At 37.4% G+C, this 26,177-nt stretch overlaps 1 protein-coding gene across 1 annotated transcript in view; it reads right to left on the bottom strand.

Annotated features, from left to right (window-relative positions):
• The window catches only part of CPQ (carboxypeptidase Q), a 372,888-nt gene that overhangs the window by 255,979 nt on the left and 90,732 nt on the right, over positions 1-26,177 (bottom strand). Inside the window, exon 3 of the mRNA XM_036263943.1 lies at positions 2,013-2,220. Coding sequence (XP_036119836.1) covers positions 2,013-2,220 — 208 coding nt within the window. The remainder of the gene's footprint in view (positions 1-2,012; positions 2,221-26,177) is intronic.

Here is a 26,177-nt window from a genome sequence, read left to right as displayed (position 1 = left end):
ATCAGATCAGAAACCGGAGAGCTTTCTTCTCACTCTCAGACTCATTCTCAACTGTAGACGAGCATGATACGGTTTCCCAAGAATTGGCCACGAGAAAGGAGTTTAGATGCCTAATGTCAGAGCACCCAGAGGACTGCTTTCCTGCAATGAGATTCAGAGATCAGAATGTTTTCAAGTCAGGCTGGTCCAGCAAGTCCACCCCTAGGCATTTCCCAAAGAAAAATAAAAACATAAGTCTGCAGAAAGACTTGCACAAGAATATTCACAGAGTTTAATTTATAACAGTCAAAAACTAGAAACCAGCCAAATGTTCAACAACTGAATAGATAAACAAATTGTGGTATATCCATACAATGAAATATTACTCAGCAAAATAAAGGAATAGACCATTGCTACAACATGGATAAATATCAATTTGAAAGGAGAAAGGAGTCCTGAACATAAAACAAGTATGAGAGAGGTCCTGAGTCAAGACCTGTGCAGAGGTTTGTTTCTCCATCACTACTCACTTTTTCCTTCATCCAATGGATCTCCTTAAACAAAATACAGTCGTCCCTCGCCACTTCGCACTTTGACTTTGCAGCTTCACTCTATTGTGGTTTTTGCAAATATATTCATTAAAAAGTCGATTGAGACAGTGAAAATGATACAGTGCACTCAGTTGTCTGAGTCAATTATACACCCTGTATTACAATTAAAATTAAAATTACTGTACGTATGGACTGTAGGCCTATGTATTCGAGCAACCCAGGAATCCTTCATCGCCAGGTGCAACTGCTTGAGTCTGGAACAGATTAACTGCAATAAATGAGGGACGACTGTACAAGTTTGAAATTCCTGACTTTATTTTTGTTAGTAAAAGAAGCTATTTTATATAATTAGTTAAAAATAATATTAAGCGACTTTTAGAATTTCAGTAACTATCAATAAAGTAAATTTGCACTAGAAACCTTATAAAAATTGTTTTTTGGCCCTGGCCGGTTTGGCTCAGCGGTTAGAGCGCCCGCCTGTGGTCCGGAGAGACCCGGGTTCGGTTCCCACTAAGGGCATGTACCTTGGTTGCAGTTTGTCCTCAGCCCTGGTTGGTTGTGCGGGTGGCGGCCGCTCGATGTGTCCCTTTCACATCGATGTTTCTCACTCTCTCTCTTCCTCTCTCTCCCTCCCACTCTGTCTGTACAAAAAATGGAAAAATGTCCTCGGGTGAGGATAAAAAAAAAAAAAAATTGTTTTTTGTACACTTCACACCATATGAAGTAAACTCACATTCAGTGAGTGCCTGTGATGTATCAAACACTATACGAGGCTATTTGATTTGCATTATCCAATCTCATCCTCACAATAATCCTTTTAATTATATATACCATCTCTTTCTTTGCAGATATATTCTCTAAGACTCAGAGAATAAGTAACTTGCCAAAGCTATTTAAACTGCAGTTAGTACATAGTCTGGACCTTTCCTTAAAAGTATTTGATTTTTCAACTCAACTAAAAAAAATGAAAACTCTGAATATTGCACATAAACTGTACTTTAAAGCTTGGTTTAATATTCATAAAGTCCTTGATTTGGGTATTTTCTCAGCCACTTATTAGTTGCAGTGACCTTAAGCAAGTGTTTTTCTCTATGTTAGTTTCCTTACCTATAAAATGAAGAAAACAGATCTGACTCCACTGAGTTCTGAGGACAAAATAAGATAATTCACATAATAGGCTCAATAACTATTAGCTATTGGTATGATCTCAAATGCCAAGCTGGCTCCAAATGGAATAACTAGAGTACATATGTACAAATATCGCCCTCAGCTATTCAGATGTTGCGTTACCATGTCATGGATCCTACTCCACTCCTCAATTAGTCCTTCCTTTCTTCAGTCAGTGTAGCACAATTTTTGATGGGAAAATTATATGTGAAGGATCTGTAGCTAATGAGTCTACAAGGGCCATCTCTGCAAACTCATGCTATCTCTTAACCTCAACTCCCTATTCCCGGTCAACCTGTTGTCTCTTTAACTCACCTGCTCTGGATACTTGCTACCAATGATCTCTGCTACAGTATTGAAGGAATCAGCATCTGCATAGTTCTTTGCTCCCATCTTCAGCTGAATGACAATTCTGGTCCCACGAGAAACCATTCTTGACATCATTTCTGCATCTTCCACTGTAATACAGGCTGTTGGGATCTTTGGCACACCATCCTGGTATTCCTGAATACCTGTGTGAGGACTTGAGAAAAAAAGCCACCAGGTTACCTTAAAAGTAGAAATAAACCACAAGTATTGTGTTAAGTGTCTGTATTTAACATTTGATTTTCACTGATCTTTGTTTGCATATAAGGAATAGGAGAATTGGGCAATATTGTTTCATTTGATTTTGAAGTAAACATAATGCTTCTTTTCTGAAAAATAACTTAGAAACTTCAATTTAATAACTGTCTTATTGAAAATATTATAAACAATTTATTTTGATAATTTGGACGATCCTTTAAAGTTGCAAATTGCCTCAAACTTGGAAGAACGTTAAGAGTGCCTTCGTGACCGAGAAGTGAGCACATGGGTTGCAGGAGATAACGGGAGCTCTGAAGTCCATCGAGTCTGCAGACCAGATGACCCACATATCTGGAAGAAAACTGATCCAGACACATCCAGCTCTCTGGTTACTGACTGGCTCTGGGGCTACTCCCTTCCCACTCAAATGCAGAGGTCCAAATATGTAGCCTCAAATTGGTGGCAGAACACTTTGCAGAAAACTGTAGAACAATGGGAAACGTTTGTGTTCCCATGAAGAAAAGTACTGTATTAACCCAAGTCCCTAACTGTACTGCTAACACAAATAAACAAACATAAAAGTATTATACTTTTGGTACTAAAGAATAACTGTATTACAACTGATCAAGTTTTTCTTAGTTCCCAAATGCTCCTTACATTACTAGAAACTTGTAAATGGAGTTTATATTAATATACTGTTGATTCAACCTCTATGTGCTAAACAAGTTGCTCAAACTCATTTTCTAAAATTGCTCTTTCAAACGGTCCCTTTCTACTCTCCCAGATCATAGCTCCCTCAAACCAAGCAGGCATACATAGCTTCTGAGTGCACACTTCATTGTATCTTTTATTCTCACCTCAGTCAAAGCACAAACTAAGAGCCTTTTTAATATTAATTTTTCCTCTATTTGTTTCAGATTATCTCATAGTTACAGAAAAGCCTTTCTCCTCCTTTCAGCCACAGTCCATTTTCTCCTACAGAACTGACTCCAACCTCCACCTGCATAAACACAACAATCCATTATCATCGCTTTCTTGGTGTGACAGTATTGTTGTGATCATGTCAGGTGACTATTTACTTACTTAGAGAAACTGCATAGCAAAATAATTAAGAACAGGCCTGGGGCAAAACTGTCTGGGTTCAAATCTGGGCTCTGCCACTTATTGCTGATTGACCTTGGGCAAGTTAAATATCTTTGCTTTAGTGGCTTTATCTGTAAATGGAGGTGACCTATTTCATAGAGTTATTTTATACATTCAGTTAATTTATACAAGTGAATCACTCTGGAACATAGTAAGCACTCAACAAATGTTAAATATTTATTTTATTAACTTGTCCATTACACTATTAAGACTGGGTAATCTCAAGTCCTTAGTAGCAACTGAGTACACCTTTAAGAATATTCCTTAAATGTTGACTGAACATGTTATTCTTTATCAAGACTTGTAATACAGAAACCCTGAATCGAAATCCCTGCTGTGAAATATGCCTGATCTACTCCAAATTCTGATGCAGGGCAGACCATGTAGTCTCATAACCTAGATCAACTCCTAGTTCTACCTTTTTTTACCTGGCTAACATCAAGCAACTTCGATTACCTCTCTGTTTATGAGTTTCTCCATCTGTAAAGTGGAGAATAAAATTAATATTGACCTTATTAGACTGCTATGAGGAATAAAAGAGTCCATATAAAGAATTTAAGACAGGCTTTGGCACATAGTAATTATTTAGTAACATTGTTATTATTTTACTATTTCTTCAGTGCTAATTTTCCTCACTGAAATAATAGAGTGATTAATGACCAAAAGTACTTTGAAACATGTAGGAAGACAATCTAAACATTTATTATTTATATTACTTTACGTGATGTCTAAGATTAAAAAAAAATTCTCCTTGTTCTCAGACTCTCTTACTCAAGGGGAGGTTAGTATAACACTTCTGAACAGGCTCTTAAAATAATGTTTCTAAACAAGCCTGTACTAATAAGTTATAGGTAAGTGTTCTTAAAGAGAGCACGGTGAGCTGGGCATGCATCCATGGCTCCAATGAGGACAATGGCACTGAAAGTCATCTTCCAACTGGGATTCTGAATTCATATAAAAGCCTGATCATTTGTTTATGTAATTAAGCACGTCCCCCTGTGGTGGAGTAACTAGTCCTATTTACCAGAAGTAGGCAGAAAGAAGAATCAATCATTTTATTTGGAGTCCTATACATTCACCGTCAATTATCCTACTGAGAATGCTCAGCATAAACATCACCTTCCTGACTCACCTGCAATTTAACAAAAGCAGAGGGTAAGTTATAAAGAAAACCAAAAAATCAAAATAAATACATTCAAAGATTAATACCAATTCTTTAAACTCTTAAAAAATATATAAGAAAAGGGAACACTTCCCAACTCGTTCTGTAAGGTCACTATTGCTGATATCAAAACCAAAGCCATCACAAGAAAAGAAAACTATAGACCATCTCTTATGAATATAAATACAAAAAACCCTCAACAAAATACAAGCAAACTGATACCAGCAACATATAAACATATGAAAAAGATTATTCACCATGACAAAGTAAGATTCATCCCAGAAATGCCAAGTTGATTTAACATCTAAAAAACAATCAAAATAAAATTGGCAAACTCACAGTTCCAAATTTCAAAACTTACTACAAATCTATAGTAATCAAGACACTGTGATACTGGTATGACATATAGATTAATAGAATAGAGTTGAATCCAGAAATAAACCTTTATAAGAATGGTCAATTCACCTTAACAAAGTTGCCAATACAATTCCAATAGAAATAGATTTTAAACAAATATCTGGAACCAAACAAGAGATACATGCAAAAGAATAAAGGTATACATCACAGCAAAAAAAATTTAAGATACCTATGAATAAACTTAACCAAAGAAGTAAAGGACTTCTTCACAGAAAACTACAAGTCATTGAAAAAAGAAATAGAGGAAGATATAAAAAAGTGGAAGCACATACCTTGTTCATGGATTAGAAGAATTAACATCATTAAAATGTCCATACTACCCAAAGCAATCTATAGATTCAATGCAATCCCCATCAAATTACCAATGACATACTTCACCAAACTAGAACAAACATTCCAAAAGTTTATATGGAACCAAAAAAGACCCCGATTAGCCACAGCAATCTTGAAAAAAAAGAACAAAGTAGGAGGGATCACCTTACCAGATATCAGGTTATACTACAAAGCCACTGTAATCAAAACAGCCTGGTATAGGTACAAGAACAGGCAGATAGATCAATGGAGAACCCAGAAATTGACTCATGACAATATGCTCAATCAATATTTGACAAAGGTGGCAAGAGCATACAGTGGAGTCAAGACAGTCTCTTCAATAAATGGTATTGGGGGGGAACCGAAAAATGGCGGCGGAGTGAACAGAGCTACACAGACCGTCGCCCAGAACCAAACTGGAATTACAACTATAACACAGACAAATCGATGGGAAAAACCAACAGAAAAGCAGCTTGCGAGGACCATACAACGAGGGACACTGACTCCATCCCGGTAGGCTTGCGAAGGCGTGAGACGGGGCTGGGAGCCCACGGTCGGCAGCTCGGCAGCGGCCTTAGCTGTAAGCAGCGCCCTCGGGTTACACTCCCAGGCGGCTCCACAGCGCAGCCGGGACAGAGGCGGAAACAGCCACAGCCACTCACCTTGGGCTCTGGCGGAGGGAGGGCGGACTGGACAGGAACTGTGTTGGGACACTCGGGGTTTGGAGGGCGCTCAGAGCTTTGGCTGAGTGCAGCCACTCAGGAAGGTGGCCACATTGCTCCTTCCCAGGGCTCTGAGGAGAGGCAGCAACCCCTCCCACAGAGATCCAACCCCACCCTGTGGCCACTGAAGTGTTAATTGAGGCTCACTAACAACCAGCATCTGCCATACCCTCATGAAAGCGCCTTGGCTGAGCACCAGAGGGAGTTTTTCAATCAACTGACAACCCAAAACTCATCAAGTAACCTAGACTGCTAGCCTCCAGGCAAAAAGCTAGAGGATAACAGTACGTTTCCTGGGCTGGCAACTTTAACCAGAAAAGTAAGACTTGACAGTGGTGTTCAACGTGGGTCCTCCCTCGCTCATCTAAACACAGGAGAGGGAGACACAAACAGCAGAACACCAACACCCACAGGGAGAACTTGACAGGCTCCAAAGCCCACAGTGATAGCCAAAATGGTGAAACACAGAAACAGAAGCCAAATGAAAGAGCAAGACACCTCCACTGAAGATGAGATCAATGTGGAGCAATTAGGCATGTTAACAGAGCTAGAATTCAGAGCCATGATCTTGAGGAAGCTGAACAGCATGAGTAAGGACATAGAGACACTGAAAATAAGCCAATTGGAAATTAAAAACCAACAAGAAGAGATAAAAAATGACATATCAGAAATGAAAAACACATTGGAAGGTTTAAAAAGCAGAGTAGGGGAAGCTGAGGACCGGATCAGTAAATTAGAAGACAGGGTAGAAAAAATCAACCAATCAGAAAAACAAAAGGAAAAAACTATTAAAAAACAGGAAGACAGCTTAAGAGAACTATGGGACAACTGGAAACGTAACAATATTCGCATCATAGGAGTCCCCGAAGAAGAAGAAAATGAGCAAGGTATAGAGAATATATTCAAAAAAATAGAGAAAACTTCCCTAATTTGGTGAAGGAAGAAGGCATTCAAGTTCAAGAAGCACAGAGAGTCCCAAGTAAGAAGAACCCAAACAGGCCCACACCAAGACACATAGTAATTAAAATGCCAAAAATTAAAGACTAAGAGAGAATCCTAAAAGCAGCAAGAGATAAGCAACAGGTTACCTACAAAGGGAACCCCATAAGGCTCTCAACTGACTTCTCACAAGAAACACTACAGGCCAGAAGAGAATGGCATGAAGTAATCAAAGTCATGAAAAACAAGAATCTGAATCCAAGACTACTCTACCCAGCAAGGCTATCATTCAAAATAGAAGATCAAATAAAGAGCTTCCCAGACAAAAAAAAGGCTAAGGGAATACATTAGCACCAAACCAGCACTGCAAGAAATGTTAAAAGGACTGCTGTAATTACCAGGAGAAATGGGAAGAAAAATAGAACCACACTAAACAAAAATGGCAATAAATAAGTACATATCAATAATCACCTTAAACGTAAATGGATTGAATGCTCCCATAAAGAGACACAGAGTAGCTGATTGGATAAGAAAACATGACTCATCTACATGTTGTTTACAAGAGACCCACCTCTCAACAAAAGACTCACATAGGTTGAAAATGAAGGGATGGAAAAAAATTTTCCAAGCAAATGGAAAGCAAAAAAAAGCTGGGGTAGCAATTCTCATATCTGATAAAATAGATTTCAAAATGAAGACCATAACTAGAGACAAAGACGGCCACTACATAATATTGAAAGGATCTATCCAACAGGAAGATATAACCTTGATAAACATATATGCACCCAATATAGGAGCACCAAAATATATTAAAAATCTTCTGGAGGACTTCCAAGGAGAAATCGACAACAATACAGTCATAGCTGGGGACTTCAACACCCCGTTGACAGCACTGGATAGATCCTCTAGGCAAAAAATTAGCAAGGAAACAGAGACTCTAAATGAAGCACTAGATGGATTTAATAGATATCTAGAGAATTACACCCCAAAACTACAGAATACACATTCTTCTCAAGTGCACATGGGACATTCTCAAAGATAGCCCACATGATAGGACACAAACTAAATCTCTACAAGTTCAAGAAGACTGAAATCATATCAAGCATCTTCTCAGATCACAATGGCATGAAACTAGAAATCATTGCAACAAGAACATGCAAAGACATTTCAACACATGGAGGCTAAATAGCATGTTATTAAACAATGAATGGGTCACCGAGGAGATCAAGGAAGAAATTAAAAACTTCCTGGAAACCAATGAAAATGAACACACAACAACACAAAATCTATGGGATGCAGCGAAAGCAGTTCTGAGAGGGAAGTTCATAGCACTACAGGCCTACCTCAAAAAACAAGAAAAATTTCTAATTGACTGTCTAACCTCACAACTTAAAGAATTAGAAATCAAACAAAAAGAAAACCCCAGAGCAAGTAGAAGGAAGGAAATAGTAAAGATCAGAGCAGAAATAAATGACATAGAGACCAAAAAACAATTCAAAGGATCAATGAAACAAAGAGCTGGTTCTTCGAAAAGATAAACAAGATTGATGGACCCTTAGCTAGACTCACCAAGAAACAGAGAGAGAGAACCCAAATACACAAAATCAGAAATGAAAGAGGAGAAGTAACAACCAACACCACGGAAATACAAAAGATCGTTAACAACTACTATGAACAACTATATGGCAACAAATTCGACAATCTAAGCGAAATGGACAAATTTCTAGAAACACACAGTCTCCCAAAACTATTCCCGGAAGAGATAGAAAACTTGAACAGACCAATAACAACTAAGGAAATTGAAGAGGTAATCAAGACTCTCCCAGCAAACAAGAGCCCAGGCCCAGATGGCTTCACGGGGGAGTTTTACTGAACATTCAAAAAAGAACTAACACCCATTCTCCTCAAACTATTTCAAAAAATTCAAGAAGAAGGAAGACTTCCAAACACGTTCTATTAGGCCAGCATAATTCTAATTCCAAAACCAGAAAAAGACACTACGAAGAAAGAAAACTACAGGCCAATATCCCTGATGAACATAGACGCCAAAATCCTGAACAAAATATTAGCAAATCGGATCCAGAAATACATTAAAAAAATTATTCACCATGACCAAGTGGGATTCATTCCAGGGATGCAAGGCTGGTACAATATTCGCAAATCAATAAACGTGATACACCACATAAACAAAATGAAGAATAAAAACCACATGATCATATCAATAGATGCTGAAAAAGCATTCGACAAAATCCAGCATCCATTTCTGATAAAAACGCTCAGCAATGTAGGAATAGAGGGATCATATCTCGACATAATAAAGGCCATATATGAAAGACCTACAGCCAACATCATACTCAATGGACAGAAACTAAAAACATTTCCATTAAGAACAGGAACAAGACAGGGATGTCCACTTTCGCCACTCTTATTTAACATTGTACTGGAAGTCTTAGCCACAGCAATCAGACAGGAAGAAAAAATAAAAGGGATTCAAATTGGAAAGGAGGAAGTGAAACTGTCATTATTTGCAGATGACATGATATTGTACATAGAAAACCCTAGAGACTCCATCAAAAATCTATTAGACTTAATAAATGAATTTGGCAAAGTAGCAGGATACAAAATTAACGTCAAGAAATCGACGGCATTCTTGTACACCAATGATGAACTCACAGAAAGAGAAACTGAAAAAACAATACCATTTACCATCGCGCCAAAAAAATTACGATACCTAGGAATAAACTTAACCAAAGAAGTAAAGGACCTATTTGCAGAAAACTACAGGTCATTGAAAAAAGAAATAGAGGAAGATATAAAAAAGTGGAAGCACATACCCTGTTCATGGATTGGAAGAATTAACATAATTAAAATGTCCATAATACCCAAAGCAATCTATAGATTCAATGCAATCCCCATCGAAATACCAACGACATATTTCATACAACTAGAACAAATACTTCAGAAGTTCATATGGAACCAAAAAAGACCCCGAATAGCCACAGCAATCTTGAAAAAGAAGAACAAAGTAGGTGGGATCACAATACCAGATATCAGGTTATACTACAAAGCGACTGTAACCAAAACAGCCTGGTACTGGCACAAGAACAGGCATATAGACCAGTGGAACAGAACTGAAAACCCAGAAATGGACCCAAGGCAATACGCTCAATTAATATCTGACAAAGGTGGCAAGAGCATACAGTGGAGTAAAGACAGCCTCTTTAATAAATGGTGTTGGGAAAATTGGACAGCTACATGCAAAAAAATGAAACTAGACCATCAACTTACACCATACACAAAAATAAACTCAAAATGGATAAAAGACTTAAATGTGACCCGTGAATCCATAAAAATTCTAGAAGAAAATGTAAGCAACAAAATTTCGGACATCATACGGAGCAGAATTTTCACTGATACATCACCTAAGGCAACAGAAATAAAGGAGAAAATGAACACATGGGACTACATCAAACTCAAAAGCTTCTGCACAGCAAAAGAATGGCAAGGCAACCCACTGTATGGGAGAACATCATTGCCAATGATGTATCAGATAAGGGGTTAATTTCCAATATATATAGAGTGCTCATACAACTCCACAAAAGGAAGACAAAGAACCCAATTAAAAAATGGGCAGAGGAGCTGAATAGACACCTCTCCAAACAGGACATACAAATGGCCAAGAGACATATGAAGAAATGCTCAACATCACTAATCATCAGAGAGATGCAAATTAAAACAACAATGAGGTATCACTTCATACCTGTCAGAATGGCCGCCATCAACAAATCATCAAACAACAAGTGTTGGCGAGGGTGTGGAGAAAAGGGGACTCTAATACACTGCTCGTGGGAATGCAGACTGGTGCAGCCGCTATGGAAAACAATATGGTGCTACCTCAAAAAATTAAAAATTGAACTTCCATTTGACCCAGTGATCCCACTGCTGGGAATATAACCTAAGAAGCCTGAAACACCAATCAGGAAGACTATATGTACCCCCATGTTCATAGCAGCACTATTTACAATAGCTAAGATCTGGAAACAGCCCAAGTGTCCACCAGTAGACGAATGGATAAAAAATCAGTGGTACATATACACAATGGAGTACTATGCAGCAGAAAGAAAGAAAGATCTCTTATCCTTTGAGACGACCTGGAGGGACCTGGAAAGTATTATCCTAAGTGAAAGAAGCCAAGCAGAAAAAGACAAATACCACATGATCTCACTTATATACAGAATATAATGAACATAACAGTCTGAGGAATACAGTAGACCCAGACACATGGAAGTAGGGCATAGACTGACATCCCTCAGAAGAGGGGATGGGGGGTGGGGGGGTGGGAAGAGATAAACCACAGAACTTATATGCATGTATGCATGACCAATGGACATGGACAACTAAGCCGGGGACAGGGTGGAGGGGGGTGGGGTGGGGGGTGCCAATGGGGTAAAAAGGTAAAATATCTGTAACAAAAAAATAAATAAAAATTCATAAAATAAAAAAAAAATAAAAAAGGAAGACAAAGAACCCAATTAAAAAATGGGCAGAGGAGCTGAATAGACACCTCTCCAAACAGGACATACAAATAGCCAAGAGACATATGAAGAAATGCTCAACATCACTAATCATCAGAGAGATGCAAATTAAAACAACAATGAGTTATCACCTCTCACCTGTCAGAATGGCCGCCATCAACAAATCATCAAACAACAAGTGTTGGCGAGGGTGTGGAGAAAAGGGGACTCTAATACACTGCTCGTGGGAATGTAGACTGGTGCAGCCGCTATGGAAAACAATATGGTGCTACCTCAAAAAATTAAAAATTGAACTTCCATTTGACCCAGTGATCCCACTGCTGGGAATATAACCTAAGAAGCCTGAAACACCAATCAGGAAGACTATATGTACCCCCATGTTCATAGCAGCACTATTTACAATAGCTAAGATCTGGAAACAGCCCAAGTGTCCACCAGTAGACGAATGGATAAAAAAGCTGTGGTACATATACGCAATGGAGTACTATGCAGCGGTAAGAAAGAAAGATCTCTTATCCTTTGAGACAACATGGAGGGACCTGGAAAGTTTTATCCTAAGTGAAAGAAGCCAAGCAAAAAAAGACAAATACCACATGATCTCACTTATATACGGAATATAATGAACATAACAATCTGAGGAATACAGTAGACCCAGACACATGGAAGTAGGGCACAGACTGACATGCCTCAGAAGAGGGGTTGGGGGGGGTGGGAAGAGATAAACCACAGAACTTATATGCATGTATGCATGACCAATGGACATGGACAACTAAGCCGGGGACAGGGTGGAGGGGGTGGGGTGGGGGGTGCCAATGGGGTAAAAAGGTAACATATCTGTAACAAAAAAATAAATAAAAATTCATAATAAAAAAAAAATGGTATTGGGAAAATTGGACAGCTACTTGCAAAAAAAATGAAACTAGAACACCAACTTACACCATTCATGAAAATAAACTCAAAGTGGATAAAAGACTTAAATGTGACTCATGAATCCATAAAAATTCTAGAAGAAAATGAGGCACCAAAATCTCAGACATCATACACAGCAGAATTTTCACTGATACAACACCTAAGGCAAGAGAAACAAAGAAAAAAATGAACACATGGGACTATATCAAACTAAAAACTTCTGTACAGCAAAAAAACAACCATCAAATTGGAAAGAGATCCCACTATATGCGATACCATAATCGCCAATGATGCATCAGATAAGGGGTTAATTTCCAAAATATATAGAGTGCTTGTACAACTCAACAAAAGGAAGACAACAAATCCCATTACAAAAAAAGGAGAGGACCTAAATAGACACCTCTCCAAAAAGAAGATACAAATGGCCAAGAGACATATGAAGAAATGCTTAACGTCACTAATCATCAGAGAGATGCAAATTAAAACAACTATGAGGTATCACCTCATACCTGCTAGAATGGATGCCATAAAAAATCATCAAACAACAAGTGCTGGCAAGGGTGTGGAGAAAAGGGGACTCTAGCACACTGCTGGTGGGAATGCAGACTGGTGCAGCCACTATGGAAAACAATATGGTGTTACCTCAAGAAATCAAAAATTGAATTGCCATTTGACCCAGTGATCCCACTTCTAGGAATATATCCTAAGAAGCTTGAAACACCAATCAGAAAGAATATATGTACCCCTAAGTTCACAAAAAAATTTGAACACAATAGTCAATAGATGAAAACAACCTTAATGTCCATCAACTGATGAATGGATAAACAAAATGTGGTATCCCCATACAAGAAATGTTAATCATCAATAAAGAAATAATGTTCTATCTGAAGAAATCCAAAACAAAAATGTGAAAAGATATATACATCCGTATGTTCACAACATTATTTATATTATCAAAAATATGGAAGCAACCGATGTGCCCATCAATAGACAACTGGATAAAGATGTAGTACATATATGCAATGAACTATGACTTGGCCATAAAAAAGAATAAAATCTTACCATTTGCCACAATATAGATGGACCTAGAAGGTATTATGCTAAGTGACATAAGTCAGACAGAGAAAGACAAATACCATATGATTTCATTGATATGTGGAAGAAATCTAAAGAACAAAAAAATGAACAAACAAAACAGTCTAAGAGAACAAACTGATAATTGCCAGATGGAAGGGGGTTTGGGAGGCTGGGTTAAGGAGGTGAAGGGATTAAAAATACAAATTGGCAATTACAAAATAGTCACGGAGATGTAAAGTATAGCTTAGGGGATATAGTCAATAATATTGAAATAACTATGTACAATGCCAGTTGGGTACTGGAAATGTTGGGTGGGAGAAACACTTTGTAAAGTATATGATTGTCTAACCACTATACTGCACAGCTGAAACTAATACCAAAGAATTAACCAATAATCAAAAAATAAAAATTTTTAAAAATAAATACAATCAAGAAAAATAAAACAAGAAATGATGTTCTTATTCTTGCTACAACATAGATAACCCTTGAAAACATTACCCTAAGTGAAAGAAGCCAGTCACAAACACCACATATTGTAAGATTCCTTTTTATATGAAATGTACAGAATTTCCAATTCTGTAGAGATAGAAAATAAATTTTAAGTTGCCTAGAGCTAGGTGGGGAGGTGGGGGGAGACAGTAAATGGAGAGTAACTGCCAATAGGTATGGGGTTTCTTTTTGGGATGATGAAAATATTCTAAAATTAGATAGCATTGGTGGTTACACCACTCTGTGCATATACTAAAACCCACCCAATTGTGAATGTTAAAGGGGTACAATTTTTGGTATGTGAATTATATTCCAATAAAAGTTCTACCATAAAAAATCAAAATAAGAATCTTAAGGTTTCAGATTTCTCTTTAAGGAGAAGATCCTGGTTTTGTATCTTTTTCATTAAAAAATAATGCTTCCAAGCAGATCAGGAGCAGAGCCATGCCCCCTGTAGCAGAGGAGGCTCAGGAGCTTAGCACTGCCCCTATCCCCAGCAGCAGAGGCTTGGGAGCTGAGACCCACCCCTAGCAGTCGCATTGACAGTAGCAGCGGCAGCAGGTCAGAGCTGAGATCTGTCTGTGGCAGCAGCAGCAGTGATGGATCAGGAGCCAAGCCATGCCAGTCAGCAGCATCACCTCAGGACCCACACATCCTAGTAGTGCATCATCTGGACCCACGCACCCCAATAGCACCTGTGGTGACAGACAAACACAAGCCACCAGCCATCAATCTTCCTGAACCAGGAGCAGATGAGAAATGACAGCACAGAAGGTCATGCACTATAACAAAGCTACTGACCCCACAGCCCCTGCAGCAGCCAAGAGCCACCTGCGCTGCTGCTGTAGATGCTGTTGAGAGCTCCCAGCACCACCCAGATGACTGAACTGGATATGAGATCTGGCCACAGTACAATCCAATGCCCCTGGACACACCAAATTGCCAGCATGACCCAGAGCACCCCAAACTACCAGACTGTGAAAATGGTGAGACAAAGAAACAACCCCCAAATGAAAGAAAAGAAGGAATTACCAGAAAAGGAAATAAATAAATTGGAGGCAATCAGTTTGTCAGATAAAGAATTCAAAGTAACAGTAGTAAAGGTGCTCAAACCACTTAGTGAGAATTATAAGCAACTTAATGAGAACTATAAGGAACTCAACGGGAGCTTGAAAAAAGAAGCTATTAATAAAAATCAAGTTGAAATGAAGAATGACATAGCTGATATAAAGAACACCCTGGAAGGAATCAATAGTAGATTAGAAGAAGCTGAGGCCCAAATCAGCAAGATAGAAGACAAGGTGGAAAAAAACAACCCAATTAGAGTAGCAAATGGAAGAAAAAAATATAAAGCAGAAGGAGAGTTTAAGGGAGTTTTGGGGCAATATAAAAACGTAACAACTTTTGCATCATAGGGGTACCAGAAAGAGAAGAATCAGAAAAAGGAATAGAGAATCTTTCTGAAGAAATAATGACAGAAAACTTCACTAACTGGGTGAAGGAAAAAGTCACACAAGTAGAGGAAACACAGAAAGTCCTACTCAAGATGAACCCAAAAAGAGTCACATCTAGATATAGCATAATTAAAATGACAAATGTTAAAGATAAAGAATATTGAAGGCATCAAGAGAGAATCAGAAAGTTACCTACAAGGGAGCTCCCATTAAACTGTCAGCTGATTTCTCAATGGAAACGCTTTAGGCGAGAAGGGAGTGACATGACATATACAAAGTAATGAAAAGCAAGGGACTGAATCCAAGACTACTCTATCCAGCAAGGCTATCATTCAAAATTGAAGGTGAAATAAAGAGCTTCACAGACAAAAAACAAGGCTAAAGAAGTTTATTACCACCAAACCAATATTGTAAGAAACACTAAAATGACTGTCATGAGGAAAAGAAGAGAGAGATGGAAGAACATAGGCATAAAGAATTAAAATGGCAACAAATAAGTACCTATCAATAATAACCTTAAATTTAAGTGGCTTAAATGATCCAATCAAAAGACATAGGTACCTAAATGGATAAGAAACATAACCCATATACATGCTGTCTACAAGAGACCCATCTCAGAATACAATACTCACACAGGATGAAAGTGAAAGGATGGGAAAAAAATTCCATGCAAATGGAAATTAAATAATGTACAGGGTAGCAATACCCATGTTTGAAAAAAATGAAGGCTATAACAAGGGACAAAGAAGGGCACTACATAATATTAAAAAGATCAATCCAACTAGAGGACATAACCCTGGTAAACATATATGCACCCAATATAGGAGCACCAAAATATATTTTAAAACTGCTGGAGGACTTTAAGGGAGTAATTGACAGCAATACAATCACAGAAGGAGACCTTAACACACCACTGATATCATTGGATAGATCTTCTAGACAAAAAATCAACAAGGAAACTAAACCCTAATCAACATATTAGATCAGATGGATTTAATTAATATTTACAGAACATTTCATCCCAAAGTTTCAGAATATGCATTCACCACACCCAAGTGGGATTTATCCCAGGGACATAAGGCTGGTATAATATTTGCAAATCAAAAAATGTGATATACTCCATAAACAAAATGAAAGCTGAAAATCATATGATCATATCAATAAATGTTGAAGGAATATTTGACAAAATCCAGCACCCATTTTCGATAAAAACTCTCAGCAAAGTGAAAAAGAGGGTCATACCTCAACATAATAAAGGCTATGTATGACAAACCTATAGCCAACATCATACTAAATTGGCAAAATCTAAAAGCATTTCCCTTAAGAACAAGAACAAGACAGGTTGTCTGCTTTCACCACTCTAATTCAACATAGTACTGGAAGTCTTAGTCACAGTGATCAGAGGAGTAATAAAAATAAAAGGTATGCATATTAGAAAGGAGGAAGTAAAACTGTCATTATTCACAGATGACATGATATTGTATATAGAAAACCCTAAAAACTCCATCAAAAAATACTAGATTTAATAACTGAATTAGGCAAAGCAGCAGGACACAAAATTAACATCCAGGAATCAATGACATTTTTATACAACAATAAAGAATACTCAGAAAGAGAAACTGAAAAAACAAAAAAACAAAAACCTCCCATTTACCATTGCAACAAAAATTTTAAGATACTTAGGAATTAACTTAACCAAAGAGGTAAAAAAAAAACCTGTTCTCAGAAAACTACAGGACATTGAAAAAAGAAATAGAGGAAGACATTAAAAAATGGAAGCATATATCTATGTTCATGGATTGGAAGAATCAACACCATTAAAATGATCATACTACCCAAAGCAATTTCTGATTCAATGCAATCTCTATTAAAATATGAAAGGCATATTTCACAGAACCTGAAAAAAAAAAAAAAAAACACTCCAAAAGTTTATATGAAACCAAAAAATGACCCCAAATAACCACAACAAACTTGAAAAAGAAGAACACATTGGAAAGGATCACAATACTGGATATCAAGCTATACTACAAAGCACTGTAATCAAAACAGCCTGGTCCTGGCAAAAGAACAGGCATATAGATCATTGGAACAGAACAGAGAACCCAGAAATCAACCCACAACATTATGCTCAATTAATAATTGGCAAAGGAGGCAAGCACATTCAATGGAGTAAAGACAGTCTCTTCAATAAATGGTATTGGAAAAATTGGACAGCCACTTGCAAAAAATGAAACTAGACCACCAACTTACACTGTACACAAGAATAAACTCAAAATGGATAAAAGACTTAAATATAAGTCGTGAAACCCTAAAATCCTAGAAGAAAATGTAGGCAGCACAATTGCAGATATCACACGAAGCAAAATTTTCATGGATACATGGCCTAGGGCAAGAGAAACAAAGGAAAAAATAAATGAGACTACATCAAACTAAGCTTCTGCATAGCAAAAGAAACCAGCATCAAAATGAAAAGGAACCCACTGTATGGGAGAACATATTTGCCAATGATACATCGGATAAGGGGTTAATTTCCAAAATATAAAAAATACACATACAATTCAACAAAGGAAGAGAAAACACCCAATTATAAAATGATCAGAGGACCTAAATAGACACTTCTCTAAAGAGGACATACAGATGGTCAAGAGACATATGAAAACATGCTCAACATCACTAATCATCAGAGAGATGCAAATTCAAACGACTATGAGGTATCACCTCACACCTGCCAGAATGGCCGCCATCAACAAATCATCAAACAGCAAGTGCTGGCAAGGGTGGGGAGAAAAGGGGACTCTAGTACACTGCTGGTGGGAATGCAGACTGGTGCAGCCACTAAGAAAAACAATATGGTGTTTCCTCAAAAAATTAGAAATGGAACTGCCATTTGACCCAGTGATCCTACTTCTAGGAATATATCCTAAGAAGCCTGAAACTTCAACCAGAAAGAATTTATGCACCCCTATGTTTATAGCAGCACTATTACAATAGCTAAGATCTGGAAACAACCCAAGTGCCTATCAGTAGATGAGTGTATAAAAAAGCTGTGGTACATTTACATAATGGAATACTATGCAGCTATAAGAAAGAAAGATCTCTTATCCTTTGAGACGGCTTGGAGAGACCTGCAGAGCATTATGCTGAACAAAATAAGCCAGTCAGAGAAAGACAAGTATCACATGACCTCACTTATTTGTGGAATGTAATAACAAAATAAACTGATGAACAAAATAGATCCAGAGACATGGAAGCAGGAAACAAACTGACAAGCCTAAGAGAGATGAGGAGTGGGGGGAGGTTGGAAGAGATAAACCAAAGAACTTATATGCATATATGCTTAACCAATGGGCACAGACAGTGTGGTGAAGCTTGGGGGAGCTGAGGGGTGGGGGGTGCAGGAGGAGGGAGGAGGATGTCAATGGGAGAAATAGAGGGACATCTGTAATACTTTCAACAATAAAAATAAATTTAAAAATAAAATAAAAGAACAGAGATAAAATTAATAATAATAATGCTTCTATGGATAAAAACTAAGCCTGCTGGATTCTGTGTGTCTTAGATAGTATACCAAAATATAAAATGAACAGATAAAATGTTAGTATTAAAATTTTTTTCATATTTCATTAAGTTTTTTGTGTATCTTGCGTAAAGTGACATAATTTGAAGTCAGCTGAATGTTTTCTATCTACATAAGTGCAATGCTTAAACAAATAAGTTTGAAATTTCCCACCTGATGCTAGTCATCTTTATAAAAGATACCAGATGCTTTATGTTTCTGAGCATTTCAAAATTTGCAAAGCTCAAACAACCCTTGGGAGTAGGTGTCAGCTTATATGTTAAATATCCAACAAGAGAACAATTATGTATTCCTACTGAAAAATATGTAGGTTTTCACAGGGGCATATAATACATTGACTAAAATAAAAATTATTCACAACACAATGAGGCCTTGAAATATTTCTTAAAGAAAGGGCCTGGAGGTGGGAATGGTTGTAAGAATTGTGAGCTTTTAAATTTATAGTCTTGTTTCCATGAGATTTTTTTTAACTTCTTTATGAGTTAGCTTAAAAGAGTACTTATTCTGATCATTAGAAAGTGTTTGATTTACAAATCAGTTGGAAAATAACTCTCAGAAAAATTATAATTGACTTTATTAATTTTTGAGGTCTAGTACCTTAGAAGTAAATTCATCTCAGACTTTGATACGGCCATTAACAAGATTAAATTCATCACAGATATTTATACTGTCATTAACAAAACAAAAACAAAAGGATTTATTTACACCATAATTTCACAAAAGAAAAACACTCAAGTATTTCCAATTCCCACAGGTGAAAAAACTCTGATCAAGAGAGAGAAGGTAGGACTAAATTTCATTCCCAATTTCTATGATTCAGTTGTAATGGCAGAAGAGAAGGAAAAGTCAAATTTTTGAATTCTATTCTGTATTGATGACAGACTCCACATTAACAAAACTGAACCAGTTCCATACAGATCTCGGTCAGCAGACGAATCCAAGCACCGTATGAAACATACCTTCTTTCTAAACAGAGGGACCCAGCTAACTCCACAGGAATGTGAGAAAGAAGAAAGTCAAAATGCTTAGAGGAGTAAAACTGTAATTTTTAACATCCACAACACACAGGACGGACTTCTGGCTTTTTTCTCTAAAACACAATAATGTTCATCAGTTTATTCTGTTCATTAGATTCCACATATAAGTGAGATTATGTGAAACTTGTCTTTCTCCGATTGGCTTGAGACATGGAAGCAGGGAACAGACTGACAAACCTCAGAGGGAGGGTTGGGGGTGAGTGGGAAGAGATAAACCAAAGAACTTTTATCCATATATGCAAAACCAATGGACACAGACAATAGAGTGGTGAGGGGGGTGGGCGGGAACTGGGAGAAAGGAGCCAATGGGGGAAAAAGAGGGGACATCTGTAATACTTTCAACAATAAAGATAAATTTAAAAAATAAAAATAAAACACAATAATGTAAAGAAGATTCAAAGATATAAGGAGGTAATTACTGCCTGTGAAATAAATATTTAAAAAGATAATTTAAAATATCCAAAAATATATTTAAAATTAATATTTTTTCATCTAGAAAGTATTATATAGATAATAGTTTTTGTTACATATTTTGTCTCCTTTTCATTTCTGATTTTGTTCTTCTGTATAAGTTATAATTTCTGTTAGCTTATACTTGTTTAATCTTAAAATTTTTCCTTATTTTCTCCTCCAATCTTTACAGTTTTTAAAAGAAAAATGTGGTTATGTATTAAGATGAAAACAGTAATAATAAAAATTTTTCATGAATCATTTATTTAATAAAGATGATAAGGGCAAAAATATGGAAGAACATAAAACTCATATGATAAATAAAGATGGTAACCTTAACCAGTGAAATGCTCAGTTCATATTACCAATTAAATAATGTTCTCAGTTTAAGCTCAACGAAGAACAATTCTGCTTAAATTGACTGAAAGGTATTTCAATATCATCTAACCCAGATCATTGTCTTATCATTCAAAAACATCTTAAATTTCTATTAACTCTGTTAAACTACGCGACTCTCTCATTACCATCAGAGTCCCAACATCCTCCTGTTAGAGCAGAACTGAACATATAACTCATAGCAAATGCTAGAGATTGAATGTGTATGACCCCACAAATTCTTATGTTGGAATCATAACCCCCAAGGTGATGGTATTAAGAGGTGGCATCTTTGGAAAGTGATTCGGTCACAAGGACAGAGTCCTATTGAGTGGGATTCACGCCCTTATAAAACAGGCCCCAGAGACATCCCTCACCCCTTCGACCACGTGAGGTTACTATGAAAAGACAACTGTTTAGGAAGCAAATCCTCCAAAGACACAAAATCTGCCAGCACCATGACCTTGGACTTCCTAGACTCCAGAACTGTGAGAAACAAATATTTGTTGTTTATAAGCTACCCATCTATGCCATGTTTGTTATAGCTGCCTGAATAAATTACACAGCACATTTTATCAGAAGGGAAACAATAAAAAGACACTTGAATGATTAAAACTCCGGGGTGAAAAGGGGATTGTTGATTTCTTTTTTGACATGAGGGAAATATTTTTATTTATTTATTTTTGTTTTGTTTTTGTGCTTTTTTTTATCCTTAGCCAAGGACATTTTTTCCATATTTTGTTCAGGTAGAGTGGGAGGGAGAGAGAGGAAGTGAGAGAGAGAGAGAAACATCGATGTGAAAGGGACACATCAAGTGGCTGCCACCCGCACAACCCAACCAGGGCCATGGACAAACTACAACCGAGGTACGTGCCCTTATTGGGAACCGAAGCCAGGTCTCTCTCGACCGCAGGCCAACGCTCTAACCACTGAGCCAAACAGGCCAGGGCGACATGGGGAAAATATTTAAAGCAAAACATCAAGTACTGAAGGAGAAACAATAGAAACATGTCTTCAATTTATGTTCCATAGAATATTAGGCCTGAGAAAACTTGTCAGAGGGAAAAGATTCCATGGTTAAATAAAGTCATAAAATACTGGGCATTATTTTGCTCTTTTGAGAGGTCATGAAGCACATTAGCCTGTGGCAGTTCTGAGAAGTAATATAGTTAGGAATTGTGTTTGACTAAGCATTTCTCAGACTTAATTGACCAAAGAATCCCTTTTCGTGGAACATTTCTATCATTTCATAGACTTATCTGAAAAATACATTTTGTGAAACGTTGATTCACTCTCCTTTAAGAAGAACCAAGATAAGAAGACAATTTGTAACTGTCCCAAAATAGCTAATTAAAATAATGCTAGCAACAGCATTTCCCATCAACCCAATATAGATAGAGATCTTTGTAAGGCCAAAAGTAAGTTTCAAATCTAAATATAGTACATAAAGTATTTTGTAATCTGGCCCTGATTAGTCTATTTTCTCATCTCCTGCCACTCTCCCAACATAAACCTGACTATACTCCAACTGCTACTATTGTAACTAGCTAGTTATTAATATTAATAATAGAAAAGGACAAAGGAGAGCCCAGATATTATAAGCATGGTCACCTGGGCAGCTTCACCAGACAGCTGCAACTTTACACTTCCTAGGGAACCACTGTTCCCCACAGATCACTGGGGAAGGAGCCAACAAAGGGGAAAATGGATACAAAACATGAAGTCAGGGTATCATAACGAAGCTCTTGCCTGTCAGTCTAGATTGGGGAACCACAGATTGGCTAGGAAGGTAGAGCTACTGCAAACAGATGAAATCCTGAGGATTCACTGCTTTCATTTTTAACTCCCAGTTAAAAACCACAGAAAAAGGAATTCTCTCTCCCTTGTACTTCTTGCTTTGCTCCTGCTTCCTTGCACTCACTTGTTCTGTGATCCCCACTAGCCCACCATATGGCCCTAGAAGCTGCATGGCCATCAACCCTACACCCAATGGACTGCAGCTGGGAACACAAGCTAAGCTAGCCAGATGCTAGACTGGAATGGACTTTAATATGGAGTGAAGAGTCTGGGCAGTGGCTTTGATTCTAGCTCTGCTAAAGACAAAATGGGCCCCGGCCAGTTTGGCTCAGCGGTTAGAGCGTCAGCCTGCGGTCCAGAGAGACCCGGGTTCGGTTCCCACTAAGGGCATGTACCTCTGTTGCAGTTTGTCCCCGGCCCTGGTTGGTCGTGCGGGTGGTGGCCACTCGATGTGTCCCTTTCACGTCGATGTTTCTCTCTCTCTCTCTCTCTCTTCCTCTCTCTCCCTCCCACTCTATCTGAACAAAAATGGAAAAATGTCCTCGGGTGAGGATAAAAAAAAAAGACAAAATGGGATGTTTTCCATGGCAGGACAGAGGGAGATGGGGCCTTGGAAGAGAACCCTTTTAATGTTACCTCATCAATAAACTTTCCACAATACCTCATCCTCCTGTGGGGCCCTCAGGAAAGTCTTATTCCTGCAGCACCCCAAGAAACTCACTTCCACCAGCAACAGGTGGGAACATGGATGACACCCCACTGATAACACAACCACACTGACTTCTTCCCTGCTCAGAAGATGCTTTCCACATTACCAACATGGAACCTTGACACACGCTGCTGCCTCTGTCTGAACACTTCCCTCCCCATTGCTGTGCCTGGGCATTTTCCTTCAAGGTTCAATTCAAGTGGCCCTTCCTCTGTAAAGTGTTCTGAAAGCCATTTGGTCAGAGCTACAGACTTACGCCCCTGTGTACCCCTACTTCCCCATCCATATTTTTGTGTATAGCCCTTAGTACAGTATATTGTAATGTGTCTAAACACCCCATACTAGATATGAGGGCCTCATGTCTAATTATTTTTGTATAGCAAGAATGTATAGATTCTACCATATTTTAAGTAGTTATAGTTTTCTACCATATGTTTAAGTGCCCAATAAATACATATATGCTCTTTGTATTTGATAATGGAATATGTCCAAAGAATAAGCAATAAAGAATTTCTTATGTGACACTGCCTTGTCAAGTTTTAAAATATATTACAAAGACCAATCATCAAAATATACAGGGGTAGACAAAAGTAGGTTTACAGCTGTGAGTACATGAAACACAGTTTATTCTTATGTTATTATTTATTAAATATTGTATTATTTATTTGTATTATAGCTATAAACCTCCTTTTGCCCATCCCTGTTTAATACTATAACCAATAAGTAGAACACAGATTTCAGAAAAAAATTAAATTATTATAAGAAAACTTATAAAATACACAGAAGGGAAAAGAACAACTACATAATAAATATTAATACAGTTGCATATTAATATGGAAAATTTCAATTTGGAGTCATCTTACCCCGCAAGACATCCCAGAAGGGGCAAAGTTGAACTCAACAATGTTTTATTGTCAGTTGAATTAAATAGGACAAAGTTTCTTACAACTGTTTGGAAAACTTTCCAAATAGTAAATAAATGTAAAATATAAGCAGCAACAGAATATATGAAATGAATTGAAACTAACTTTCTTCTGCATAAAGTGTGATTTTAAAAATACTTGAAAATAATATAATAACATAGAAAGAATATAGCATAATGTAGCTAACTAAAACTTAGTATACAAATATTTTGAAAAGAATTGACAAAAACTACACACAGATTATACTTGGTTAGAGGCTGTGACAGATAGCTCCAACACCATTCCCAAACACTTCTCCCTCACCCTCCTCGACATAGAGACTCAACAGCTATATGTTCAAGTTCAGTCTCCAACTTCCCATGCAAGTAGAGATTGAGCATATGCCATCATTGTGCCTAGGGAGCACATTCCTTCCCAAACAGGAAAGCAAAGATTCAAAGAAAGCTCTTTCATCTGTCTGCCCGTCCCATTTCTCTTCACATAGAACAAAGAGGGAAGCCTAGAAAAGCACCGGTCATTTTGTGACTATAAGTTAGCAAGCATAAGGAAGAGGCATATTTACTAAGGATGGAGAAGCAGAGAGCTCAGGATCCTGAAGCACCATGATTAGATCTCCACCCCTGATTTACTGTTAAGTATGGTAAGTAAACTTCTGTTTCTTTAAGGCACTGTGATGGTAAACTGTATGTGGTAAACTTGCTGGGCCACAGAAGCCCAGACTTTCTGGGTGATTCTATACGGGTATTTCTGAATAAGAGTAACATTTTAATTGATAAACTCAGTAGTATGTCCCTATTTATCAATAATTACTTTAAATGTCAATAAATTAAATTTTCTAATCAAAAGATAGAGATTGGCAGAACAGATTTTTTTCTTTATTTATTTTTAGAGAGAGAGGAAGGGAGAAGGGAGATAGAAACATCAATGAGAGAGAACATTGATTGGCCACCTCCTACACGCCCTCCACTAGGGGTTTGGCCACAACCTGGGCATATGCCCTGACTGAGAATCGAACCAGTGACCTCTTGGTGCATGGGTCGATGCTCACCCACTGAGTCACGCTGGCTGGGCCAGAGCAGATTTTTTAAATGATCCAAGTATATACAATCAGCAAGAGACTCACTTTACAGCCAAAGACACCAAATATATTGGAAGCGAAGGGATGGAAAAAGATATACCAGGCAAATCATAGCCATAAGAGAGCTAGTGGTGACTATACTAATATCAGATAAAATAAGCTTTAAATAAAGAAAGGTTATAAGATAAAAAAAATATGTTAATAAGAGTCAATACAGCAAGAAGATATAACAATTATAAACATTTATTTACCTAATGACAGACCATTAATATATGAAGCAAAAAGTGGCAGAATTGAAGGTAGAAATAGACTGTTCTATAGTAATAATTTGAGACTTCAATACTCAACTTTCAATAATTAATAGAACAACAGATAGAAGATACACAAGAAAACAGAGGACTTAAAACAATAAACCAACTAGATTGAACAGATATATATAGACTACTCTACTCAACATCAACAATATACACATACTTCTCAAGTGCACATGGAATGCTTTCCAGGATAGACAATATGTTAGGTCACAAACAAAATCTCAATAGGTTTAAAAGGATTCATATAGTTACAAATAAGTAACAGAAGGCAAATTTGAAAATCCACAAATTTATGAAAATTAAACAGCACACTCTTAACTAACCATTGGATCAAAGAAGAAATCACAGGGGAAATTAGAAAATATTTAGAGATGAAACAACACAAAAATACAACATGCTAAAACTTATAAGACACAGCAAATGCAGTGCTAAGGGGAAAATTTATAGTTATAAATGTTTACATTAAAAAAAAACAGGGAGCCCTGGCCGGTTGCTAA

The sequence above is a fragment of the Molossus molossus genome, unplaced genomic scaffold, assembly GCF_014108415.1.
Source record: "Molossus molossus isolate mMolMol1 unplaced genomic scaffold, mMolMol1.p scaffold_m16_p_16, whole genome shotgun sequence".
NCBI classification, from domain to species: domain Eukaryota; kingdom Metazoa; phylum Chordata; class Mammalia; order Chiroptera; family Molossidae; genus Molossus; species Molossus molossus.
This window is presented reverse-complemented; position numbering and strand designations above follow the sequence as displayed.